This window comes from Eulemur rufifrons, chromosome 7 (assembly GCF_041146395.1).
Source record: "Eulemur rufifrons isolate Redbay chromosome 7, OSU_ERuf_1, whole genome shotgun sequence".
In the NCBI taxonomy this organism is placed as follows: domain Eukaryota; kingdom Metazoa; phylum Chordata; class Mammalia; order Primates; family Lemuridae; genus Eulemur; species Eulemur rufifrons.
In genome coordinates this window covers 74,339,813-74,365,503 of record NC_090989.1, presented here as the reverse complement: position 1 = coordinate 74,365,503, position 25,691 = coordinate 74,339,813, and the positions used below count along the sequence as shown (strand labels likewise).

At 37.5% G+C, this 25,691-nt stretch overlaps 1 protein-coding gene across 4 annotated transcripts in view; it reads left to right on the top strand.

Annotated features, from left to right (window-relative positions):
* Positions 1 to 25,691, top strand: part of TP63 (tumor protein p63) — a 213,906-nt gene that overhangs the window by 134,308 nt on the left and 53,907 nt on the right. For all 4 annotated transcript variants that reach the window (XM_069472788.1, XM_069472787.1, XM_069472789.1 and 1 more), the window contains one exon: positions 3,038 to 3,292. In XM_069472788.1, the coding sequence (XP_069328889.1) occupies positions 3,038 to 3,292 (255 nt within the window). The remainder of the gene's footprint in view (positions 1 to 3,037; positions 3,293 to 25,691) is intronic.

The following is a 25,691-nucleotide window of genomic DNA, read 5'->3' as shown; positions in this document are numbered from 1 at the left end:
CAGTCACACAGGGCCCCATTCTCAGAAGGGAACCATGCTTTATTTAATGTCCTGCTATCACCATTTTGAAAATTATTAATAATCTATGAACAAAAGGTCCTGCATTTGCATTTTACACTGAGTACTACAGATTATTTTGCTGGTCCTGTCTAGGTAACGCTTGTTCTTCTTGGCCATGATGGTTTGCCTTTGGCCTCCAATTATACTCTATTAACATGAGCATTCTCTCTTCAATTCAAAGAAATAGGCAAGTAAGACACTTTATTTTAAACTAGATATTTTTAAAATTAACTTCTAAAGAACTGTTTCCTATGGCAGGCTTATGATTTATTGATTTTTAATAAACAAAAGTATCTAAGTAAGCTTCCAATCATGCAATTCTTAGTTTGGTAGGTGTGTTGCTGTTTATGTACTTTATAAGCTAACTAAGTCAAAGTTAGTGTTGCTTTTATTTACTTTTTAAAGATAATTGAATATACTATTTGGCTTATATTTCTTTAAAGTACAGTTTGGGAAGAGTTTAAATTGAAATGTGTTTTCCCATCTTTATCTTGTATAGTAAGCTGATTTTTGACCACGCCTGAGAAATCTAATTTTGTGTTATATTAATTGCAGCATAAGCACAAAATTTCTTTTCTTTTTTTTTCTTTTCGAGATAGAGTCTCACTCTATTGCCTGGGCTGGAGGGCCATGGCATCTAAGTATAAAATTTCAACTGGAATGGTACAAAGTGAAAACTTATGGTATTTAAAAGTAGACCCATCAGCACCCACTGTGCTGTTAGTGACGTTTGGAATATAGATTTTTTTCTGCTTCTTTGGTGTCACACAATTACTGCCATTCCAAGGGTCTCCTCTGTGATTTCTCAGTAAATGGAATTTCCTTTTTTCTTTAGTCCTTAGAGAACTGAAGAATGTTTGCTCACTGGCTTTTAAAGCTGGGTCCCAAAACTTTTCTCTTTATATATATTGCATTAAAAAAAATTCAAAGAGCCCATGTGTCTTTGTTCTCATCCAAGCCCACAATTAGCTGAAGTTCCTTCTGTGTAGCAAGAAGGAGGAGGAAGGGGTGGCCCAACAGGCATTTTACTGCCAGAGAGAAAGTGCTCCGAGTTTCTTTGTCCTTTTTGTCAGGGACGGCTGCCTTCCTAATTATACACGTGCCTTTGGGAGCATTATCTGATTCCTACAGGACGTACAGGAGTGCTTTGTATACTGACCCTTAACTTGAACACAAATAATATCTTTTCAGTCCCCTTCCCTGGGCTGTTGCCGCAGGCTTGGATACCTAAGAGCTTTAGTTCAGCCAGGGGCGTGGACCATTTGTACATGCCTCAGGTTTTACTTTTTTTCTTCAGTTGTCTTACCTGCAGTTTTGCCACACCTGTCAGGAGGAGAAGCTGAAGATAGAGGGTAGGTGAGAGATAGGAGCTGCAGAAGTCAGAGGGGAGGGAAGGCGAGACAAACAGCTGCTCTTGTCAGCATAGGGATAAGCGTACAGAGATTAATAGTTATTTGAAGAGCAAATGGGGACGTGGTATTCAGCAGTAGAATGCAAATGCATGGATGTAATGGAATGGGCATGCGACTATTAACATTTAGACAGATGCTCTCTGGACTGAATGGAATGGCAGGGTCCGTTTCTCCTCGTGTGAAAAAAAAAGTTTAATACAATAATTTTAATAAACTTAAAGTTTAAAATTTTAATAATTTTCAAGCCCCTATTTCTTTGTAACTTGTTCTTCCCCATAGTTTTACATAGTCTGAGTCTCTGAGTTATATTTCAATTGAGGGCCCATTTATAAAATTCATAAAATATGTACCAACAAGGCTGCCTTCCTCTTCTTGCTTTTGATTCCCACCGCTCCATGACTAACTTGAAGAAACAGTGAGATTTCCATGTGTCAGAAGTTATCACAAAAGGAAAACGGTTACCATAGGCTGTTTGCCCCTTGTGGAAATGTGTCCAGGTTTAGGAATGATTCTCGGATGCTTTATCTGATTAGGCTGATGGTTGTGAGGCCTGGACAGAGCCCTGAACTCAGAACTAGAAGATGTTGTTTCAAAACTGCCCCTCTGCTGTGTACTAGCTGATGCTGGGGCAAACTGCTTTACCTCTCTGACAATAATGTAGTAAAGTTGTTTTGTAGATTAAATGGGAAGAAATTAATTTGTTCTTTCCATGAACATGTCATTGAGTACTTACTCTGTGTTCAGGGCTATCCACATTGAAGGTATAAAAGCATCTGACAGAAGGCGCTACGTGAGCTAATGTACCTCTCTGAATTATATCAAGCTTAGAATTTTATTCACAACTAGATGGTATTTCTCTTATACATGTTCTACTCTAGAAAAAAAAGTGAACTTCTATGAAGAAAATAAAATAACAGATAAAAAATTAGACCGTGTTTGGATGATGCACTAGCATGTTACCTTTTAAAATGTATAGTTGGGTGTCCCTCACCCGCTCCCATGCCCCTCCAGTCTTTGGGAAATTAGTCCATGGGGGGAGAGGACACTATTGGCATCCTAGGACAGAATTTAAAATTAGGACTAAGAGAAAATTTGAAGGTCTTGTGATTTTGCCCCATATGCAACAATTTGATATTTAAATCACCTCTAGAATATATCAAGTAGTTTTTCGCATTTTGAATGCCATAGCCAAAAAAAAAAAATTGTAATAAGAGGTAGTATTCATTTATTTTAAGGAATTCCTAAGCAGTTACTAAGCTCTGGGTACTTTTTGCATAGTTTGTGAATAAGCATGTATTATACTTTGAAATGCTCTTGAGGAAACCAGTCTCCAAAGGTAGCACATCAGAACTGTGTGATCTGTGAAAGTCAACATAACAAAGCACACACGCCTTAGACTTCTCTGAGTGTCTCTGTGTATCACAAATTGGAGATTTTACTTTGAATGTGAAGTGTTTTGGATGTGAGGTCAATCTCGGTAGAATGCATGCACCAAATGATGCCTGTTTTGGAGCGATGATCTGCGCTTACATGGCTGACATCAGGGTTTCTGGGTGTCCTTGCAGCCACAGTACACGAACCTGGGGCTCCTGAACAGCATGGACCAGCAGATCCAGAACGGCTCTTCGTCCACCAGTCCCTACAACACAGACCACGCGCAGAACAGTGTCACGGCGCCCTCGCCCTATGCGCAGCCCAGCTCCACCTTTGACGCCCTCTCGCCATCGCCCGCCATCCCCTCCAACACCGACTACCCGGGCCCACACAGCTTCGACGTGTCCTTCCAGCAGTCGAGCACCGCCAAGTCGGCCACCTGGACGGTAAGAGCACCAGGCACACACGTGCCATTAAGCCTGACTTCAAGTACTAGGACCATCTTCATCATACCCTAGGGATTTGTCCCCTCCTAAGTTTAGAGGTTCCATACTCAATGGTGGGAAATTTGTCTTTGAATATTTAGTACTGAATCAGAGAGAGAAAGTCCCAGTGTGGGAACCAAATGCCTGTGAGCTGGCCAGCTCCTAGCAATTTGAGCCAGTGTGTTCCTGCCTACTTCACACTGTTGTGAGGTCCTTTTGTGAGAGTTTATGGCAAAATGTAAAGCACTATGCCAATGAGAAGTATCGTAATCCTAGGATATGTGTTTACAATCTCCAGAATATGGAGTATTTATAAGTCTCATTATTGTGAAGAAGTAAATGTCACATTAAAGTGTGATTTTTTTAAAAAATGAATAAAATAATAAATATGTGATCAAAAATAAGAAAATAAAATCCCACTTATTAGGCAAGTATGAATATGTTTATACATGTAGGTTCTATAACATGAAGTATAATTTATTGGTATGTATATATTTATTAAACTTAGAAACATCTTTTCCAAAAAGAAGCCTCTAAAAATACACACCAAGGCTCTAAGTTGGTCCAAAGACATTCTGATTTAAAATGTTGAAAAAATTTTTTTCATATATAACTTTTCTAAGAAAGCATGGAAATTTTTCAATAATTAAAAAGGTACAAGAATGTTTATTTTATTTCAAAATTTATATTTTAAGGCACTGTAACATGAATAAAGCTCAAATATACGGGGTTTCTTTGGAAAGCATTTTTATTTTTATGTTATGTATAGTATCTAGTTCACGATAGTCTTTAATCCAGTTGTACAGTTTATAAAATAATCTGTACTCATAACACCTATTCCAGCATAATTTCACATCTATTCCCTCATTTTGATCTCGCTTTGGGCATAGGTAGGATAAGTTTTATAGCCCCTATTTTACTAGTGAGAAAATCTGAAGAACATGCAGGTTAAGTTAAATGATATCCCTAAAGTTATAGAGGTTTTTGTGTAGCTGGGCCTATTTCCGAATTTTGTTTTCCCCCTACTGGATTCTTATTCCACCATTTCCCACCAAGGTGCCCCCAAATTGCCTAAAAGTTAATTTTATTTTAGTGCCTTCCTTTCATTGTTTGAGAAGCAGTTCTGTCATGGCTCATATTTCAACCATAAAGTATAACTATTAGCTTAAAACTTGATCTCTCCTTCATGTGTTATTTATCAATTGTGTCATAACCTTTAGTTTCTTTTATATTTGTAATCCTGGAGATGGATACTGCAGGTGAGTAAACTTAGAGTTTATGGTCCTTACGTAGTTGGTTGATTGATCCAAGTAATATTTTGCTAAACAACCACTAGAATAATCATTTTATAAATGCAGCACTGATGTGTCCTAGGGTAGTGGTCACCAGTTGGACATTTACAATCGCTGATCTTCCAGGATAGTGGTTACTTGTATAGTTTCCTCAGTCAGGGCTCTACTCTATTATGAGTAGGCTTGTCTGAAGGGATGAGGAACATATTGGGGCTACTACATGAATAATTGCTTTTTCTCTTCTAAAATCATTTAAGAACCACGGGGATGAAACTTGATGTAAACACAACATCAAATCAGTCCTCCTTCCCCTCCTTGCCTTACCATTTCCTCATATAGAAATCTTAGGGTCATTTTCAGATTTAGTGCAATCCTAAACCATCCTCACTCAAAGCACCTCTTTCAGAGAAGTAAATTGTCACACAAAAATGGTTGAAGATCTCTACCTAACTGGTAGGTTAAAAGGAAAATATTTTGGTGGAGTATGCTAGTAAAATTTCCTTACCTGTGCCAGAGGTGATATCAGTATCCTGAAAAAATGGGTAGGCACAGTGGCTATGGGAAAAGAGAATTGGTTGAGAGCCAGAAAACCTGGATTCTAGTCTTCATCACCTATATGACCTTAGCCAAGCCACTTCTTTCTAGAATTCAGTTCGGTGCCTCTGATGAGGTTGGTGAAACCCACTCTGTTTTTCTAAGGTGAAATAATAGTATTAAAACCAGCATAGAAAGGTTTTAGAAGGACTTGGGTTCTAACTGAGTATTTTATCCACCATTCCTGAGTAATCTTGGTTAAGTGGCTTTGCTTTTCTTAGATTTTTGTTCAGTTATCTGCAGTCTACCGTGTGGCTTTTGAAGAATGAGGATACTACTTGTATATCACATGGTATTTATATTTTTAGAAATTTCTTTCTTGTGTACATCCAGGCTCATTACAGGCCCAGTTACATTTCTTGTAAATCTAGGGCAGTTGAACCCTTATCTTAGAAGCTCCTGAGATCACCTAAAAAGATGTAATTTCTTATTCATGGACACCTGTATCTTGTACATAGCAGCATCTAATTTTTTGAGCTGAGTTATGTATCCTCACATTTATACATAGACTTCACATTTTTATAAGTATTTTCTCATACATTTATCTTAGTTGACCTTCATAATCAAGTCTGTTATTCCCAGTTTTATACATGAGACAATTTCAAGAAGCGAAGGTCACATGACCAGTAACCAGCCAAGAAGGGAGAAGCAGCCAGGCCCCCTCACTCCCAGTTCAGGTCTGTCCTCTTGACTGATGGAAGGCAGGAGCAGACAGGCCCTGTGTAGCACAGAGCTGTCCTCTACGTCTTGAGGCCCGACTGCCAGAGGATATTTTTTTGTGCCATATCACACAGCACCCATTTCTCAGGCATCTGTGCATTTTAAAGCAATTTTTTCAAGATTAAATGCTACATTTTAGAACTGTCCTTAAACTGAAAGCAGCAGAAGCAGCTGTCATTGGGGGAGGCCACACTTGTCGCATAGTCTTCTGGTAATTTTTTTAATAAAAATCTTTTAAGTGCCATTTTATCACTTGTCATGCTTTCATGTCGAGTTTTCCCATTTAATTTTTTTGGTTTTACACTCAGAATTAGTGTCAAAATATAACTAATTTATTTGAAGTGTATGTGCATTTTTTCTTCTGCTTTTTCTATGTTTTAAATAACAAATGTGATTGTGTTTCCAGTTGTATAATACGGTATTTATTTTAAACTTCTTACAAAAAAAAATAAAGCGAAATACGACAACCTTTTCCCATATCCTCTATTCCCCCCCCCTCTTTTTCACAAACACCGGCACTTAATTTAGGATTTAGTTTCAGACTGTCTTAATTTCTACAATTTAATTGACAGAGTTATAGGGGCCTACCATTCAGGATAATGCAGTATTGGGCTAGTATTGCAGCTGGGAGTCACAAACCACAGGACAGTTGAAAGAATGGTAGTTTGGAGATGGTGAGAAACTTAAGTGCAGATTTCAACTCTGAAACTTACTAGCAGAATATGGGACTTTCCCCCCAAATTCCGTCTCTCTAAACCTCACTTTCCTTGCCTACAAGTGGGGATATTAATACTTTCCTTATCATGAGGATTACTTCACATGAACACATCTCTTAACACCTTAGTCATAGGCAAATGCGTTTATTGAGTCTGAATCTGAATCTTTTTGTTTACTGAGTTTATTAGAGTTTTATTGAGGGTTCAGTTGTACAACAGGTAATAATTTGAGAGGGTGAAAGGTAAAATATCAACTTCGTTTTTTTTTTCTTAATGCTTTTCGACTATTAACATGCATACTTTAGCCCCAAGGGACTGTGATCCTATCCACTATCCAAATATATAAATAGATGACATAGGATGATAACAGCTCTCCTAAGCGCAGACTTCTGCAGGCTGGCTGTGCTGCTTTCCTCAGCCTGCCCAAGCAGACGCAGGTGCTCCTCGCCAGGACAAGGAGGGGCCCTTTCCAGATTTAAGGACCTGTCATGTTAACTTTTGACATTTATTCCTCATTTTTTAATCTGCTGCTTCATGTACAAGGATTCCTTTTTGTGTTCTTTACGTTAAATAAAGGATAACAGTGGGCCTCACTTATTGTAGAGTCAGCGTATTAATTTATAGTGACAAAGTGTTGTCAGCAACGTAGTCAGTCACCAGTAGGGAACTAGTTCGATAAATTGTGGCATATCCATGCAACCAAATACTACAGGCCATGAAAAAGAATCATGTGTACTGAGGCGGAATGCTTTGGGAGTTGTTGCCGAGGAAAGATAAGCTCTCTATGGCACCTACTTGAGGATTGAGAGTGCTGATGAGGACCTCCTCTGGGGCCAGTGTTCTCTTCGTGCTCAACGCTAGTGATGAGACCTCATTGTGAATATGGTAATATAGGTCAGCCTGCCTTGGTCATTGGCCTCACACACCTCTGCCAGTTGGAGAGCTATCTTTTCACAATCTACGACACATAGTTTTCTCTGTGTGCAGATACCATGAAAATCCTCAGGTTGTTTTTGTGCATGTGTGTGTGTGCTCAGACTGAGGTAATGACCCTACCCTTGGGACATGGGAGCACTTTTGCTATTGTGTCTTTCTCGGGGCATCGACTTCAAGATCTTGTAGGGCAGACATCCTGACCTAGCGCTCGGGACAATGTTCAGCATATGGTGGGCCCTTAAAAATATTAAGAAACTCTGTTTTCTCCTCATGATTAAAAGAATCGTAGTTCTAAGCAATATCCCTCAGTTCTGATCCTGATTGTTAACTGTCCATGAATTTGGTCCCTTCAGCCTCCACCCATGATTTATAAAGAGCATTCTTCCTTCGCCTTTCCTAATCGTGCCAGCCTCGTGTCAAGTTCAGAGCTTTGAAGAATTTGACTTGAGCAAGTGGAGAGATTAGGGAGGTGGCGTTTGAAAGGGGAACAGCCAGTTCCCGGGGAGAGTTCCATTGATCCCAGCATATCGGTCTTGGTCTCTCAAGCTCACTCCCCTTGGCTCCGAAGGCAGGCTGAGATGCGCGCCTGTGGCCCACCCTCCCTGTCATCGGGTTACCTGTAATGTAAGACTTTCAGAAAAAGGCTGCCAGCTCTGCAGAAATCTAATGCAAGCCAGCCCATTGCGTGGCCCTCTGGAATTTAGAGACTCTTAAGAATAGCCCTTCAAAGGACATGATGTACAGACAAACTTTTTGATGGTGAATATGATTTATCAACTTCCTTTTGCAAATGAAACACTTCTCTCCTCAAAGTTTGTGCCTCATTTGGGGCTTGATCTAGTGTTACATTTGAGTGGCTGCTAGATTTCACTGGTGGGGGTAGGAGGGAAGTCAGTAGCTCCTGCCAGCCATGTAAGTGTTCATCATAACAAGGTTATTTCCACTTCTTGCCATATCTGTTTCATTAATTACCTGACATTTATAGGGTGCGTTTTTGTGCCTCTCCCATGATGAAGAAAAGAATAACATTAGGCATATTAACCTGTTATCCAGACTATTTCTTAATTCACAGAATATTAAAGAAGAATATCCCAAAAAGCTGCTTGGAGATTCCTGGTGATGGTTCACATAATTTACTTAACTCTAGATTTTGGATTTAAAAATAAATGTCATTATAAAGCATGCTGCAGAAGTTGCTTCCCAGTCCAGAATGGAATAACTTAAACAGCATGCTTGCCTGAATTTGTTAAGATTAACTCTGGATTAATGTACTTATAATAAGCCAGTTTCACCCAATCTAATGTTTATCACCCTCTCACACCATACCAAGTGATTGTTGACTGCACCATGGAGTTTCTATTGAAAAGAAAAAAAATCGGTACTTATTTATTGCATCTGAATATTATAAGAACTATTGATTTAAAAAACAAATAATTTAAATAAAGCTTTTATTTCCTTTTCTACTGCAAACAGAGTAAAAGTAAACAGACCTTTTTGCTTTTCTCTTTTCTTCTTCTTCCTCCCTCTTCTCCTTGTTTTCCTCCATTCCTTCTTCCCCACTTTCCTCTTCTTTTATTCCTTTCTCTTTCTTTTCCTTTTGCTTCATTTATGTTATCATTAGTAGTGGTTAATTTGGTTTTGTAGCTATCACCAGCCACTTGGTATCTTGTTTTTTCTACTGTAGCTTCACTCACCTGGAATGGTAAATTAATATGGAGAAGATCATGATGTAAGTCAATCACAGTGGAAATTTCCATCAAGAAACAGATCATCAGGACCTCTGCATGTAACCAATCACCTTGAATAAGAACGGGCTGCCTTAGAGGTAGCAAACTCTAATGTCAGTGGGGCCAAAGAGAGACCAGAAGTGAGCCAAATGATGAGTCCACAGACTGTGCCCAGATGAATTTTCATACCCCATCTACAGGGGCATTTGCTTTACAATCTCAACCTATCATTGTGGGGGAAAGTAAGCATAGAATTAAGATATTAATTTTTAAAGAACAAGGAGAAACCTGCATTTACATGTAATATCATCAGATCTTAAAATGATAGTAATAATTCAAAAAAAAAAACTTGTAAAACATTACAAGCCAAACAAAACATTAGGCAGGCTGCATGCCATCTTGTGCAATGTGTTAACAGTGACAAGCGAAGATTACTTAAAGTTTAAATAACTGGAAGCTGGAGCAAGCCTCTAAGGAAAAGTTTACCAGCAGGTATATTATATTCAGAAATTATAATTCTCTATCCCTTTAAATAGTCATAGATTTATCCCTTGCTACATTTAACTAAGCAATATATTATCAGAGCATATTTTTCTCAATTTGTTCTTACAGCAAATGACCTTCCTCCTTCTCATTCCTATAAAATCTTATTTTATATGAAAAATATAATGATATTGCAATGTTGGATACTTGGCATAAATAAAGGGCTTGTTGTTTGTTTGTTGCTGTTATTATCATTAGAGAATTTCTGAAACTCTGTAACTTAACTCTCTCAAATTGGCCAGAGCAACAATCAGAAAAGAGCAGTGAGATTTAAAGGGCTTCAAATCAATTTTCTCAGCCCACTAACTGATGGCTTATTTTTAATTGGCACACAGTGAATACATTGGAGCAAAAATCACCTGAAAATTGAGGTATAAACAGAGAATAATGTCATAAGAATTTTTTAATGACTGAAGAAAACTATACTATGTCATTAAGCTCAACAGAGATCCCTTAAAATGAACGTAAACTTAAAATCAGCCTCGAATTACATTTGCCATTTATTGTGGGATTGTTGCTGTTAGGGCATTCCCATATATGAGCTTTGTACCTTCTCCCATTTGCACGCCCCCAAAATTAGCTATTTCCATAGTGTGGCCAAATCTGTGCAAGTGTTACCACCCGCTTTGGTAAAGGGCCAGTGTATGTTTCTCATGAAATGTATTTAGCAATTAGCTGTCATGAAAGCAACTGCGTTTAAAATAAAGCCTCTTGGTTTTATATCAGAAGCAATTAATATGTCTACTCAAGTGGCTGTGACTGAAAGGAGACATGATACAATGTAGCTTTTCTACCCAACACCTTCCAATCCTTTGAGATTAAAGAAGAGTTTATTGTCGAACAAAAAGGTAAACTGTAGTCTCTTTGAAGCCCTGCAGATGTTTTGTAGACATGGGATGGTTTTTAGAACAAGGGGTCCTGTAATTAGGCCCACAGAGACCTAAAGGTAATGCTGTTAGTAGATGTTTCTCCTGTGGTTTTTAATAATGATCATGACCCTATCATCAGGCTCTTCCCGGCTGAAATTTAAAAGAAAATGTGTTAGTAGCCAGAAACCCTAAATGTAATTTATTGTGAGGTAAATTAGGGAGGGATTCTCATTTTACCAATCGAATAAGCCTTTTCATTTTGGTTTGAATTTAATAATGAAGATGCATGTGAAAAAAACATTACAACTTGCCATCTTGTTATTGTATCGGAAAAGTCTGAAAATGGAGAACTTAATTTCTCACTGTCTTATGCAGTTAATACTGAATTCTTAAGTTCATTGATCAATCAGGAGCTTTTTGCTAGGTTACTCACTATGTTATGCGTGTGTGTGCTTTTTATGCTGTTTAACCAGTACCATGTGCACTAAATCTTTTAAAAAATATAATGAATAAGTCAAGGAGACTATTTCAAAAGACTTTTTTTCTTTGAGTGGTTTCCAAGTTGTATTAAATAAGAAGAATAATGATTACTTAACTTTAGGATTCTCATTTGAATTTGAGAAGACATCTGACAGGCTCCTGAAGAGTGTGGCTCATTAAGTACAACAGAGGACTCAGCAGGACAAGCTATATGAAGCGGCCAGGTTGTTTTGTCTCTGTCCATCTGTTAAATGGGTATTATAATATTTAGTTGGCAGGATTTCTGTGAGACTTAATTAATTAAATTTTATAAAGGGCTCTGGGAGCCTGAGAGATGAAGCTCTAGAAACATGTTAATAATATGTTATTATCTTATTCCAGATTTTTTGTTTTCAGATTTACCTGCTTGGATACTGCATCATATCCATGCTTACAATTCAGGGAGTTTTCTGAGGTTTTCCATTTATATAAAGACATGAAATGATACAGATATATAATTCCCTAGACATAGATATGGAATGAAAATATACATATATTTTTTTTAATAATGTAAAAGAGTTTCTTCTTAAGACATGTTTAATTGGATCTTATATCTGTTAATCAGCTACTTTTTTGTAGCATCTCAGTATTTTATTGGTAACATTTCAACAGAACCAGTAAAAAATAATTTAAATGTAATCATTTTTACTGGGTCATAAGAAGAATTTACTCTCTTTTTTAAAAAAATACAAAAATAAATGTGTGTATTTTTATATATACAAATATGTTACTCTAGTTGAATAACAATGGAATTAATTTACAATAATTATAATTTTGTAATTTGGGCTAGAAAGATATTCCTTCCTCTGCCTCCTCCCTTGCTTTTTCCTTCTACCTGTGTATTAATTTGAGATTTTCATATTTATGAATATAGATCCTGGGAGTTAATATAAACTGCCTCAAAAAATTGCCCCCCCCCTTGCATTTTTGGCAAAGCAAATCCCATTTTCCCATAAGAACGATGTTATAATTAAGAATTGTATTTCTAACCAAGGAATGGTCATCAAATAAGTCATAGATATGATTAACTGTATGTCATGAAAGCAAGGCTGTTACACCCATAAGCCACTGTAATCATTTAAAATAGGAAAATGATATTCATAGTTTTATAAAGTTTTCTTAAATATCTTGTATGCTTTGACATATGTGATAAGTTTACTTATAACATATTTTAAGTTATTTTTGTAAACTTATATAAAACTGATTGCTATTGTAATAAATATTTTAATTAACATTTTGACATGCCAGAACTTTGATGCATTTAATGTGGAATAATTTGAGAACCCTATGTTTCTCAAAATTTTCTGTAGGAAAATTAGCATGGATACTTACATAATGCATTTCTGTTGGTAAGAATAATACTTAGAAAAAAATTCTGTAGTGTAGACCATTCTTTATTTTAACAACTTGAATCAATTTTTGATGCTATTACTAAGGATTTTGCTTGTAGGGAAAAAAAATCCGTGTCTTATTGAATTTGAAAATAGGGTTTTTGTATGTGTTTACTATCCCTGCCTGATCCCCCACTCCCCAAAGCAGAGCAGTCTTGAGAAGTTAGAAAGCCCCCAAAGGCAGCTAGAGACAGAAGTGCTTAAAGTGCTAATGGAGAGATTTTTGGAGGAGGAATTTAAGGACACAATTTGCGTATTAGACCCAGGGCTTGTCTTTAAACACTATTCAAGTTTATTGCCCACACTTTCTCTTTAAAACTTTCTATATAAATCCATGGAATTAGTTGATAAGACCTTTGGGTAGCAGTGGATAGTTGATAATTAGATACTAATCAGATTGACCAGTAGGTAAAATAGAAAATATCTTCATAATAAGAATTTGTAATAACTCTTTCTACACTTCCACAGTTAGAATGGATGCTTAGAAAATATATCCTTGTGATTATTTATAATCTCTTCTTGAACTAACCTACACAAAAACCCAATCTTTTTCTCCTTTGTTTATTCTCATGCCCAGACTGTGTTGAAGTCACACAAGTATAAGTAAATTGTACACCATTTTAAAATACTTTAGTCTAACTTTAATCCCTTTGAATTTTGAACATATTTGACAAATAACTGTTTTTAATATTGCTTAAATCAGTCTTTTACAAATAGAATTGTCAGCTTCCAAGAGTTACCACAATATAACTCATTTTTTTAGATTTCTATTGTTCTTTTATGATACTCACTGGTAATGGATTATATTTTACTTTTATCTATCTTCAAAGTCTACAGAAAACACTTTTGTATGTAAATGTAACAAAGGCATATTTTGCAGATACTTATTTTATGTCTGAGAATCATCATATAATTTAGCAAACATCAACTGTGCACCTTTTAGTGTAAAAGCTATATAGCAAGAGATATAGATGGGAAAGGAAGATGACTCATTCAGCAGCAGAACCAGAAAAAAAACATAGACTTCTTCCAGTTTGGTTTTCTACTGAAGAAGCAATTAAATATATAGCCATTGTCTAAGTTTCTACAATGTATTCATCTTTCAGATCTGATCTCTAACCTAGCGTACCATGGATTTCAGTTATAAATGTTTCTCTCTGCATAAGCATGTAGACAATAGGTGTTAATAGGTATAAGAATTGCTCTGGGACCAGTCTTTTAAGTTTTTATGAACTCTTCTCTTATATTCCCCTCCCCAAGTGCAAATATCATTTTAGACACTTTGAGATTAGGAGTGGAGATGAGGAGAGGATAACCAGAAGGAAAAATAGAAAGGGGAAGTGAAACTAGTTAGAAACTTAGAAACAAGTGAGGGGAGCCTTTAATAAAAGTGTAAGTGCATACTTTAAATTTGTTACTTGTATTTTTTTCTAAGACACTTTTGTAGCTCTGATGGTTTATTTTTAGGGATATGGACTTCTGATTTGAGGAAAAGATGCAGACTAATCCAAACAAAATGGTCAAATTCAATCTAAAATCTTAACTTCCTTGATTACTGCATTCCATAATTTACTGAGCTTTTTGCTTCAAAATATGACAACATGCCTTTTATTTCCTTTAGTTTTCTTTTTAGAAGAGTTGACTAAACTATTTCAGGAAAGAGGAGGAAAGGAAACTTACTCCTTTCTTATGCCTAGCAAGCCTTGCTGCTTTTTAAGAACAGTGCATTTTCTTCAAAATATACTCAATACTTTAGGTGGTCTTAAATCAATGAATAAATGTGTAATTTTATATGCTTTCCTAAAATACTTTGAAATTTACAAGAAAGATGACCCCAGTAAATATCTGCCTATATTTCGGTGGGCAATAAAAAAGATAAGCAGTACAATTCTAAGGCCCTTTCTCCATGTGTAGTGATGGTGGTTTTATTTTGATGGCTAGTGCCATAGTGTAATTGAAGCAGTATTTTCATGTAGAAGCATTTTTTATTTATATGCTCTTTCTACCTGTTAGAAATATTTTTCGTATAATTATTTTATTATAATTCTTTTATTGTATTTTTTTCCCTCCACTAACACAGCACACACCCTAATGTCACAAAGCTTAGATTTGATTCCTATGTTCATACTGTTTGCCTTTGATGGTCCTGGTGACTGCAGTGATCTCTACCTCCTGGAGATCCAGTGAGTATCGGCATATCGGAAGAAATAACCAGAGTTACTTTATCATCTTTTGTCACTGATCTCAATAGAAGGTTAACTGTGTTTACGACATGGAGGATGCTTCAGAACAAAGTAAATTAGAAGGGAAATAATTAGAATGGACATATTTTGCCTGAGTATTGCCCAGATTGTTACATGAACAGTAAAAGAGGTTACATTCTTCTAAGCCTTGCACACAAGCATTCCCAAGCTAACAGATTCTCTTTTTTCAAATGGTTTGAAATTTTGTTTTGAAGTTTTCACTTGGGCATGTGGTCGTAGGGCATAGATTAACTCTTAATGTATTGCTTTCTTATTTTGTTTGACATTGGAATTTAGACGTCAGAAACAGAAAATGCAATACTTTGAATAATCTTATTTCCACAAATTCCTGATTTAAAATGAAAATATTCCCTCAGCTGCTAAATTACAATGAGATTAATATACAAAACATATAATTCTGTAAACTATAGGAGATACAGTATATCCTTTTTAGTTATTTTATAAGACCGAAGGTTATAAATATTGTATCTAGCACATCCTTGCCTCCTCTAAAAATCAGGGACTATTGCTCTTTCACTAAAGGACAAAAAAAGTGCCTAAGGAGGCAGGGTGGTGTAGGAGCAAGAATCCAGCTTTGTGGTCAGATAGACCTGGGGTTGAATTCCACCTCTCTCTATCTATATGGCCTTAGGCAGAACATTGTCTCAGGGGTAGCTTCCTCATCCCTAAAATGGGGATAATACTCTCTTAGGTAACAGTGTTATTGGCAGAATTTGATATAATAAATATAAAGTGCCCAACACAATGTCTAGCAAATGGTGATTTTTATTAGGATGAATCATAGATTGAGGATTAGGATTTAGACTAAACTTGCCTTACTAACAGATTTGTTGGGAACCATAGCAGGAAATCTCCTCCATGGAGTAGCTCTAGCTTCTGGTCCCTAGCCTTCCACTGTGTGGTAGAGGTGATATATTACAGTAGTACTTTGAAACTTTTACCCTTATTAGGGCAGAGGAAAATGAATGACTACATTGGGCATCCAGAGGGTATAATCTGAAGTGATCTATAGAAGACATATAATTTTTTTACTGTAAAACATTTCAATTTTGCATTTAAAAATATATATTTTCCCCTTCATTTTAAAAATGTCTTTAAAATTGACTGTACAGGAAGATGAGTAATACTGATCTCGTGTCTTTGAGTTACAACCAAGCACACTGCTATATATACTTCTGAAGCACAAGTGCCTTCAACAGTTGTTTAAAAGGCACAATTTTGAGATAAAGTGCCCTGAGAGAGAGCACTGGGGGATATTTATTTTTATAGTCTCACCCCCAAAATGCCTAGGACCCATGCTATAAAACAATAACACTGCTAACCAGTTGTGCAGGGCTCCTTCTTTATGGCCAGCTTTCCTGGCCACATGCTAGATTTATTTGGATGTCCCCAAAGGCACAATTACCACATAAGAGAGGAAGTCACAGGAAGGCAAATTCCAGCTCAAAGTGGAGCACGGTCAGAACTCCCTAGGGTGGATTGCACTGCCTCCAGTGGTGCTGAGCTCTCAACCGCTGGAGAGTGTGAAAATAGAGGTAAGACCCCTGACTCAAGTTTTTGATGAGAGCATGAATCAAGTGGCCTCTAAAGTTCCCTTTGCATTCTAATGTTATGCATCCAGAGGAGAAATCTTTAGTGGTTACCAAGATAGAGAAGGACTGCAATTGACCTACTCTGTGCAGATGGTTGGTTAAATAGAGAAGAGAGTAGACTTTCCAGATAGGTGGTTGAAGCAGCCTAAGTCACAACACAGAGGCAAGCCTAACATGCTTTTCCCAAAACAACATCTCTACCATTCTGTCTGAAGCTGTGGTTCTGTGATAGGAAATGGTATAAAGGAAGGCTCAAAGGCAGGATGAGGCAGCCTATGTAGGTTAAGGCAGCAGTTCCCCACCTTTTTGGCACCAGGGACAGGTTTTATGGAAGACACTTTTTCCACAGACTGGGATGGAAGGTGGGGGAGTGTGGGGGATGGTTTTGGATGATTCAAGTGCATTGCATTTATTGTGCACTTTATTTCTATTATTACTAGATCGTAATATATAATGAAATAATTATACAGCTCACCATAATGCAGAATCTAATGCTGTCACTGATTTGACAGGAGGCAGAGCTCAGGCAGTGATTTGAGCAATGGGGAGCGGCTGTAAATACAGAAGAAGCTTCACTCCATTGCCCTCTGCTCACCTCCTCCTGTGCAGCCTGGTTCCTAACAGGCCAGGGACCGGTACCAGTCTGTGGCTCTGGGGTTGGGGACCGCAGTGTTAAGGCCTTTAGACTCTATTCCATGGCAGTGTGCTGACACTGCATACTTTCTGGGCACAGAAATTATCATGCTCAGCTCTGTATATGAAGCAGATGAATCTGATAGTGGGGGTGGGGTGGTTGGAGGGGCAGTGCAGTGAGGCCGAGCATTTGGAGAATGCCACAGTCATGCAGGTGCACAGTGGTGGGGCTGAGGGCTCATTTGATGATATAGTTCACTCGATATGGGAAGGACAGAGATGAGACAGGACAAGAGTCAGCTGCTGGAGTTACCACATAGAGGGGCTAGATAGACAGGTAGGGAGGACAAACAGACAGCTAGGGAAGGAGTCAAGATGATTAGATGATTTCTTACTAGCAGATCTGTTAGTAAAGGTGGGCTGCCATTCTTTAGCTGGGACCTTACAAATTACTTAACCTCCTCCCTAGTGCCTCAGTCTTCTCATCTTTAAAATGAGGATAATGATGCTGCCCTCCAGGGTGGTTGTGAGGATCAAATGAGACGACGAGGTGAAAGTGGTTTGTGAACTAGGTAGTCTCTCCTCATGTAACCTGCTACTGCTGCCTTAGGATAGCAGCTTCCTGCCTTGCAAAATGAACATTCGCAGCCTTGCACTTGGGGTCTGAGATGAAGGTACTAGTTGAATGAGATGATTCTTACCTAGCCTATTTCAAGACTTCCTACAATGTTCTCTCTCACCTCTGGTAATAAAAGCTAAAAGCCTAGTAGCTTCCAAAACCTTGATGCTTCTGCCTTTCTTCTTTCCTTGAGGAGAAACCCCGAGTTGTCTAGGGAATAGAATTTACACGTTTCTCCTGGACTGATAGGAATGGCTGGCTGTGGGAGGTCAGGGCCTTTCCGTAGGATTTTTGTGACTGGGGTATGCTGTGGATGCTGTTAAACTGTCTGCTTCCCTGTAAAGACAGCTATTTTCCCATTGGAGTGGCTCCTGGTACACAGGCAGCATTGCCCCTTTCCTCCATGGTACTCGATCACAGCACGTTGACATCTGTGCCTAGGTCACAAGCCATACCTACGGGGGACTGATTTTTCTCTTGAACCCCCAGTGAGGGAAAGGCCCTTGTCAGAATTCTCACGACTGAATCACTACCATGAGCTAACGTCTCCAGCTTTATGAGTCAGTGCTGGCCCAGGCATCAGTTTTGTAGGTTAAAAAAAAAAAAATGAAGACGCAGGTTAGACTCCCCTGTTGTCATCAGCTTGTGCGGGGGGTAAGCAAACTAAGCTGTCCTCAGATAGTGGCATTTTAGAAGTCAGAAGTTTGATTCTTCTCTGTAAGGATGTAGAATACGTGGAAGAGTTTAAGAGTTAATAATAATAAAAACCCTGTGATTTTTGTGTGTGTTTTGTTTTGCTTCAGGCAAAGTAGGTGAAATGATGTGTTTGGGAGATGAATGTTCTTGTAATAGGCAAGATGTAGCTTGCAGGAGAACATCTGTAACCAACCCATTCTGCATGAGATAGGGCCAAGACTTGTTTGTGTTTTAGTGCCTGTTCAAACACGTACAATTTTAAAAAAGATTTATAAAGTTTTAGAGCATTCCCCTTAAAATGATATTTCTTCCTATAACAGGCATATTTATTAACAGCCTGGTGGTTAACTATATGCTCCAGTGGAGTTTGGACCATGTCAATATTGAGCTAAGTGGTACAAAAATGGTTATCAATATAAAGTAGATATAAAAATATTAGGTATATCAGGAATAGTTCATGAATCTACCTATTCATCCAGCAGTAGGCAAAAACAAATTGTGCTTTTGAAGTTTTTCATATTCATGGTAGAGATTTTGTGCAAAGAATAACAAGAGAAGTATCTGGATATTTGCTCAAAAATACTCAGAGGTAGTGATCAAAACTCAATTAAAAAGAAAATAATAGAATGTAGACAGAAGTCAGTGAGGGGGAATAAGCTTAAATAATATGAATATCAATTAAACAACAGGATTTTTAATTGTCTCCACTCTTCTCTATCCTTTATATATGATAGAAAATATCTTTGGGGAAAGATAGTTGGGGAAGCCTTTTTTTTTAAATAGATGTTACTTAAGTACCTTCTTAAATCTATGTGCTTTAAAAACAAGTGGTATTTTATGGCAGCGATGTACTTCTCGACACACCTTTTGGAAAGAAGGTTAGGGGTGTGTGCTGTAATTTGTAACAGATATTCAGAGTTCCCAAGAAAGACTGCTCTTCCCTACTGTTCCTGCAGCCTCTCCACCCTCCTCCTCCTCCTCCCCTCCCCACCCTCCTCCCCATCCCCTTCTCCACTTCTTGTTTCATCCCGTGAAAGGACATGAACTACAATGGAGAAAAGGCTAAAGAAAGAAAGAAAAGGATAGGGAATGGTGAGAAAACTATTAAGAAAACTTAAAACTTAAAATTTAATGGTTCCTTTTAGTAAAATGAATTTTGAGCTTCCATAGGGAAAATTAGTGTAATTAAATTTTTTTAGTTCATAAAACCAGATATTTTCATACTGACTGAGCCAACTATAAGTATTGTATGCAGCGAGGACAAATATTGTCCTCTGACTTGGAAGATTCAGAAGAAGCATTTTGTCTCTTAAATGAATCCGGGTTGATTCTATTTGATCAACTTCTTTAAAAAGGTATTAGTCCACATCCAGAAATTTAATTTTCTTTTTTTCTCATATACTTCTAAAATGATTTTATGGACACCAAAAAATGGGTCTTTCTAGGGAGTGAGACAATGCACATTTTTCATTTTATATTTAACATTCGTGGCATTCCAGGATACATATAGTTTTTAGGTGAGGGAAAATTTAATAAAATACAGTATGAAGGAACTATACCAAAGTTAGTATCTGAGTGAAATGCCCCAATTAACTTCACAGTTGACCAGCTGGGGTGACTAAGCAGGTGACCAGACCCCTCTGAGACACAATTTCCTCCTCTGTCAGGTGGAAATAATCTTCCTGGAAGGTTGTTGAGAGTTCAGTATATAAAGCCCATAGTCTAGTGCCGGCCACTGAGCAGGCCTTTGATAAATTGTGCTAGTTATTATTAGGGCTAGACACTATGGATAATTACATTAATAGATAAGTTAGCCCTTCTTCAAAGAGCACACAGGCAGTCAAGGCAAACTGATGAACCTAGCTATAATTCAGTGTGACAGGTGCTATAATCTTTGTCTGCCAGGCAGACTCCTACCCATCCTTTAAAACTCACTGGAAGCATTCATCGTAGATGAAGACTTCCCTTGTGATTGTCCCCCTAACCACCCCCCATCCCCCAATACTCAAGAGAGCAGAGCAGCAGCTTTGTTTTCTTTTTTATCTCTGTGCCTTAGTGCTGGCACATATAACGGGCTTCAACAAAGAGTTGTCAGATAATATTTTTCGTCTGAAAAAAGTGTGATGCAATACAGAATATTGACTGATTTGCCTAGTTTCACAGAAAACATTTACAGTTGGGTCTCAAAGGATGAGGGAGGTCTTACAACGAGGGAAAAAAAAAAGAATGGACATTCCAAGTAGAGGGACCAGGGTGAGTAAAAGCATGGAGACACGAATGGGTTATGTAAGACCAGCAGTAGGAAACAGTCTGGTGTACCTGCACCATAGAATGTTTAGAGGAAGGGGAGAGCAACAAACAGGAAATGAGACTGGAGAGATGTCCAAGAGCCAGATTGAGAAAAGCTCTGGATACCATCCTAAGGAGTTTGGCTCTAATCTTGCAAGCACTGAGAAAACATGGAAGGGCTTTGAGTGGAGGATGACATCATATTCTATTAGAGGAAGATAACTGGCAGCAGTTGGGAGGTGGGAGGACTAAAAGGCAGGGAGGCTAATTGGGAGGGTGTTGCAATAATTTAGATAAGAGATACAGGCAAGGGGAATGGAGGTGAGTGTGAGGTTGGGGGTGGTTTTGCAGTTTATATTTCAAAGATAGAAACCCACTTTCTGTAATTGGGATTTTTGATTCCTACCATTGTAGCATTTCCTACACATTTGTCTTAGGGGTACTTATCAGGATTGCAGTAAGAAAAAAGTTGAAAGATATATTCCTGGAGTGGGGATTTGGTTTGGGGACTTTTGTGTGCTGTGCTTTACTTTCTTCATTTAGGATTATTCTTGGCTGTTTATCCTAGTGATTTATGTATGAGAAGACCCACATATCTGCACTATATGTTCCCTGTGGATCTGCCTTGCATTGAAAATGTTTAGGGGGAAGTTTTATTGATTGAATGAGAAGAGATTTGGCCAGAGAGCCAGTGACTGGCATGATGGCTTTAGCCATGCCATTCTGCTGCTTTGAGCTTCGATTTTCTTATCTATGAAAGAAACATATTAGGCTAAATCTTTATGTCTGTTTCTTGTTTCTTAACCTAAGTGTAAGCATTAACACTTTTGGTCTTTTACTGGGTGAAAATCGTATCTCTGTCAGTAGCCTGGAAAAAATGGAAGCATCTTTCACTCCAGTTTTGCCCATAATAAAAAAAAAATCATGGTATTAAACAGAAATTCCATGTGACAAAATTAGTAACTAGGAAAAAATTATATTCTTTCACTCATAGTTGGTCCTCAATAAATGTTCAGTGAATTGTGTTATAATTTCTCTTCTTTTTTGCTAAATATTAGAGATCATAAGTTTATTATAAAGGATATTTACTGTTAATAAACTACTTTTATTTTTCCCGTACCCAAAGAAGGATTCAAAATTCTTAACAGATACCATAGTACTAAATCTAGCTATAGGAGCCAGACCAAGAGAGACTTTGTAAATCACCTGCCTAAAGACTCAAAAATCTCAAAAGAGGATTTAGGAAATCAATTAAATATTTATTCCTGCTTTAGTGGCTTGAACATGCTGTTTCTGAGAACTAAACTGCAGGGATTGCTCTAATTGACACTAAATATAATATGAGCAAGAGCTTTATGCATTTATTCTGAAAGCTAGACCCATGCAAACAAGTTAGAATCCAGCTGTCAGTTCTTAGTGCTTCCTTTTCCTCCACATAATTATTTGACTCAGGTATCAGGGGAGGGAATGGAAGAGCTGGGAGGAAAAGCACATGTGTTGGAGTTAGAACTAGATAGTGTTTGGAATAGTTTCTTTGAAAATTTGTTTATTTAACGCCTAGCTAAATTCAGTGTCAAAGATTTCTATATTGCTTTGACAGTTTTCTTCAAATATTTGCTCTTTTCATTCTTTAATTGCCAAACCAAAGTGTAACCTTAATTTTTTTCAGTCAGGATAAACTATTTTTCTGGAGTAAATTTGTATTCATTTCACAGACACATCTCATCTGTTACACAGTAATCTCTACAGTTTAGGGGTTATAATATTGATTAAATACTAGCTGCTCTGACAACCTTCATTTTCTTGGAGTCTGGAAAGAAAGGCCACTAAATCTCCCCTTATTCACTATCGGTAAGAGTAAGTAGGCTTTGCTAGGATTGGAATAGGATGGGGGCTTTGGTGAGAGAGTATTTAAACTACTGTTTATAGAAAGACTGCTTAAGCATATCTGGAGTTCAGGTTTTAGATCTGAGTAGGAGAATCTGGTTGGTGAGTCAAGCTAGACCTTTACAAATTGTAGTCAGGACCTACCCTTGTAATAGTCTGCCACAGTTCCTGATACAAAGGATTGATAATTTGTGGGTTTGAAAAGCAAAACAAAACAAAAATCATGTACCCTTCAATTTGATTTACTGCAACTCCCATTTTTATAGCAAAGGTTAGGGACAAAGTTCATTCTATAAAATTTTAAAAAACATATATTCTGAAAACATTGGAAATTGGATATCAGCATTAATTTTATTGAAGTCAAAAACCTGAAGTTTAATAACGGGAGCTGAAAATCATCATCATCATCTTTCCTTTCATAATAGCAGGTATCATAGACCTCAGTGATATACTTATTTACTTCAAGTATACTTTTTATTTACTTATTATAAATAAGTATCACTTCTCTTTACATAGCATGTAATTTTATTGTTTGCTGCCTTTTTTTTTGTTTTTTATACCTACAACTTGAGTGAAAGATGGATAAGGCAAAAGCTCCATCTAGAAATGTATAGTATCTTGATAGGGAAGAACACTAGAGGTGTGTAATTATAATAAAATACAATTAATATGTGTCACAAGAAAAAATAAAGATAAGTTTCTTTGGGACTTTGAAGAAGGAAGGGAGTATATAAACATTCAGTAAATGTTGTTTGAATAAAGGAAGAAATGTCCAAAAGGGGGATAAACATCACTTACAAGGTTTGGGACAATTTAAATACAAAGTAATCGTGTAGAATTCTGTAAGATTGTCTCTACAGTACTAGGGAAATGGGGAAACACCAAAGTTCCTGCATCAGCTTTTGCTGGATGAGAAGGGCCGGAAGTGCTAACTGGGAGAGCAGCCTGCATTTCTGTCGCCTGTGTGGTTTCTGTGCCCGAGCTGGAGCTGCCAACTTCCCCTCAGATGGAAACCCACAGGGCTCAGCGTCCAGTTAGGTGAGAACAGGCTTGTACTATCTGTGGCAGCAACAAAAAGCCTTATAATTTTGATGTGGAGGGAGGATATTTCAATATGCTATTTGAAGTTTCTTGGGTCCTGTGTTCTTTCAGTACCTATTAGATATTTCTACTTGATCGATTATTTATCCTTATTATTTCTTTTCTACCCAATTGGTTGACTTAAATATAAACTATTATAGATGATAGATTAAATAGGCAGAATATTTCTCAATTCTCTTCGAGGGTATTTCTTAAATTATTTTTTAAGCAATGGTTTTATTTATACATTAATAATGTATAGTCCATTTTCATTTCCGTGATATCATTTGAGCTTCACAATAACACTCTGAGCTCAGTATTGTTGTTATCATCTCCGTGTTGAGGATGAGGACAGGGAAGGTCACAGGTAAAGTGACAGCCTGAGTCCAGGTGGGTGGAGTAGGACTCTGGGTTTCTGGTCAGGTGCTTAGTTTGCAGTAGCAGTGTGAATCTGCTCCCACCCTGCACGGTTGCAGCCCCTTCCCCTTCTTAACCTTATTTCTCTGTTACAGGAGCACTGTAATTATAGAAGCAGCATTTGGCTGATAAGTAGTAGGTTTTGATTTACAACATACAGGGCTGGCATTATAATTTTGGGCCTGGAACTTGGTGTGCCATGAAACCTATTATGCTCTCATTAGAGGGAAATGAATCTTTGGATGATGTGTGCATTCTAATTTCTTCTCTTCATTGGGTTTACTAAATGACTAACAAATAGAAAACATGAAAGTTAATCTGAAACTTCTCTGCATAGGGCTTTATGGGCTGTATATCGCAGGGACTTGCAGATGGACAGCTGTTAAAGCCAAAGTCCTGAATCCAAGGAATTTACTCGGGGCCAACTTTTCTTAGCATATAGTGCCCAGTTACAGAAGCTGTAGTACAACTCAGGTACAATAGCTATAGCTAGAGACAGCTCACTGGCTCAAACTAAAAGTGACAGCAGTGACATAGCAAGAAAGAGTAAAATACAAAGCTCTTTGCTCCTTCCTTCATTTTCTAGTAAAGCAAAATATTTGACCTAAATTTTGACCTCTGGAAGTAAAGTCAATTATGCTCATTCTCCTGTATATGTTATTATGGTATCAAAAGTTGGCAACTGATGACAAACCCCAAAATTTAGATGATGGAGATAAAATTGGTAGTTACTACTTATTGAGTACCAGGCCAAAAACTCCATTAAGCAATTTACATTAGGGTAACTGATTCATACAATTCTCCAAGGTCAGTGATTAATATTCCCATTTTGCAGATTCAGAGTTACTTACCTTTCTAGGCCTAAAGTCACCTACCAAGTCAATACAGAGCTATGCTCTAAGTCCAGAGATGAATGATCCTCCAATGAAGGGCACTTCCTACTGGCATTCTGACTTCCACTATTTCTTGTCTGTTACTAATTTTTAAGCATTTATAGTAAGGAAAAAGAAAGCAAGGGCAGAGGTGAGACTAGATCTTCCCTTATTCTGTGTTGGTGAGAGCAAACAGGATCAGATGTGCTAAGGCCTTCTCTCCTTCTTCATTCCTTTATTTTGCCCCTGCTACCCTGGGGTTGAAAAATAATATCAGTTTCCACTTAGTTTAAGGCTTGTGTCATTCATTATTTGATTTCCATTCCATTTCCCTATTCTACCTAAAACAGATTAAGTATGGTGGGGGAGGAAATAATGATGATAGTGATGGCATCCAGAAGAACACAGGGTGAATGAGTAGGAGCAAATACGTACTTCAGACCAGCATATAAATAAGTTCATCTCTGGTGTAAAAGAAAAACATTATGCCTTTGGCTTGAAAACTGCCTCCCTAATTTGTGAACATGTTTAGGATTATGTAAGTGCAGTGTCTTAATAACAAGCCTAACACTTCTCACCTAAAGAATGCAAATGCTTTGCAAACAGTAGAACTCACAGTTCCCCTGTGATCTAGGGACACATATATTTCTTAAAGTCCTATTTTACAGATTGAGGAATGAACTCAAGGGAGACCTACCCATCTG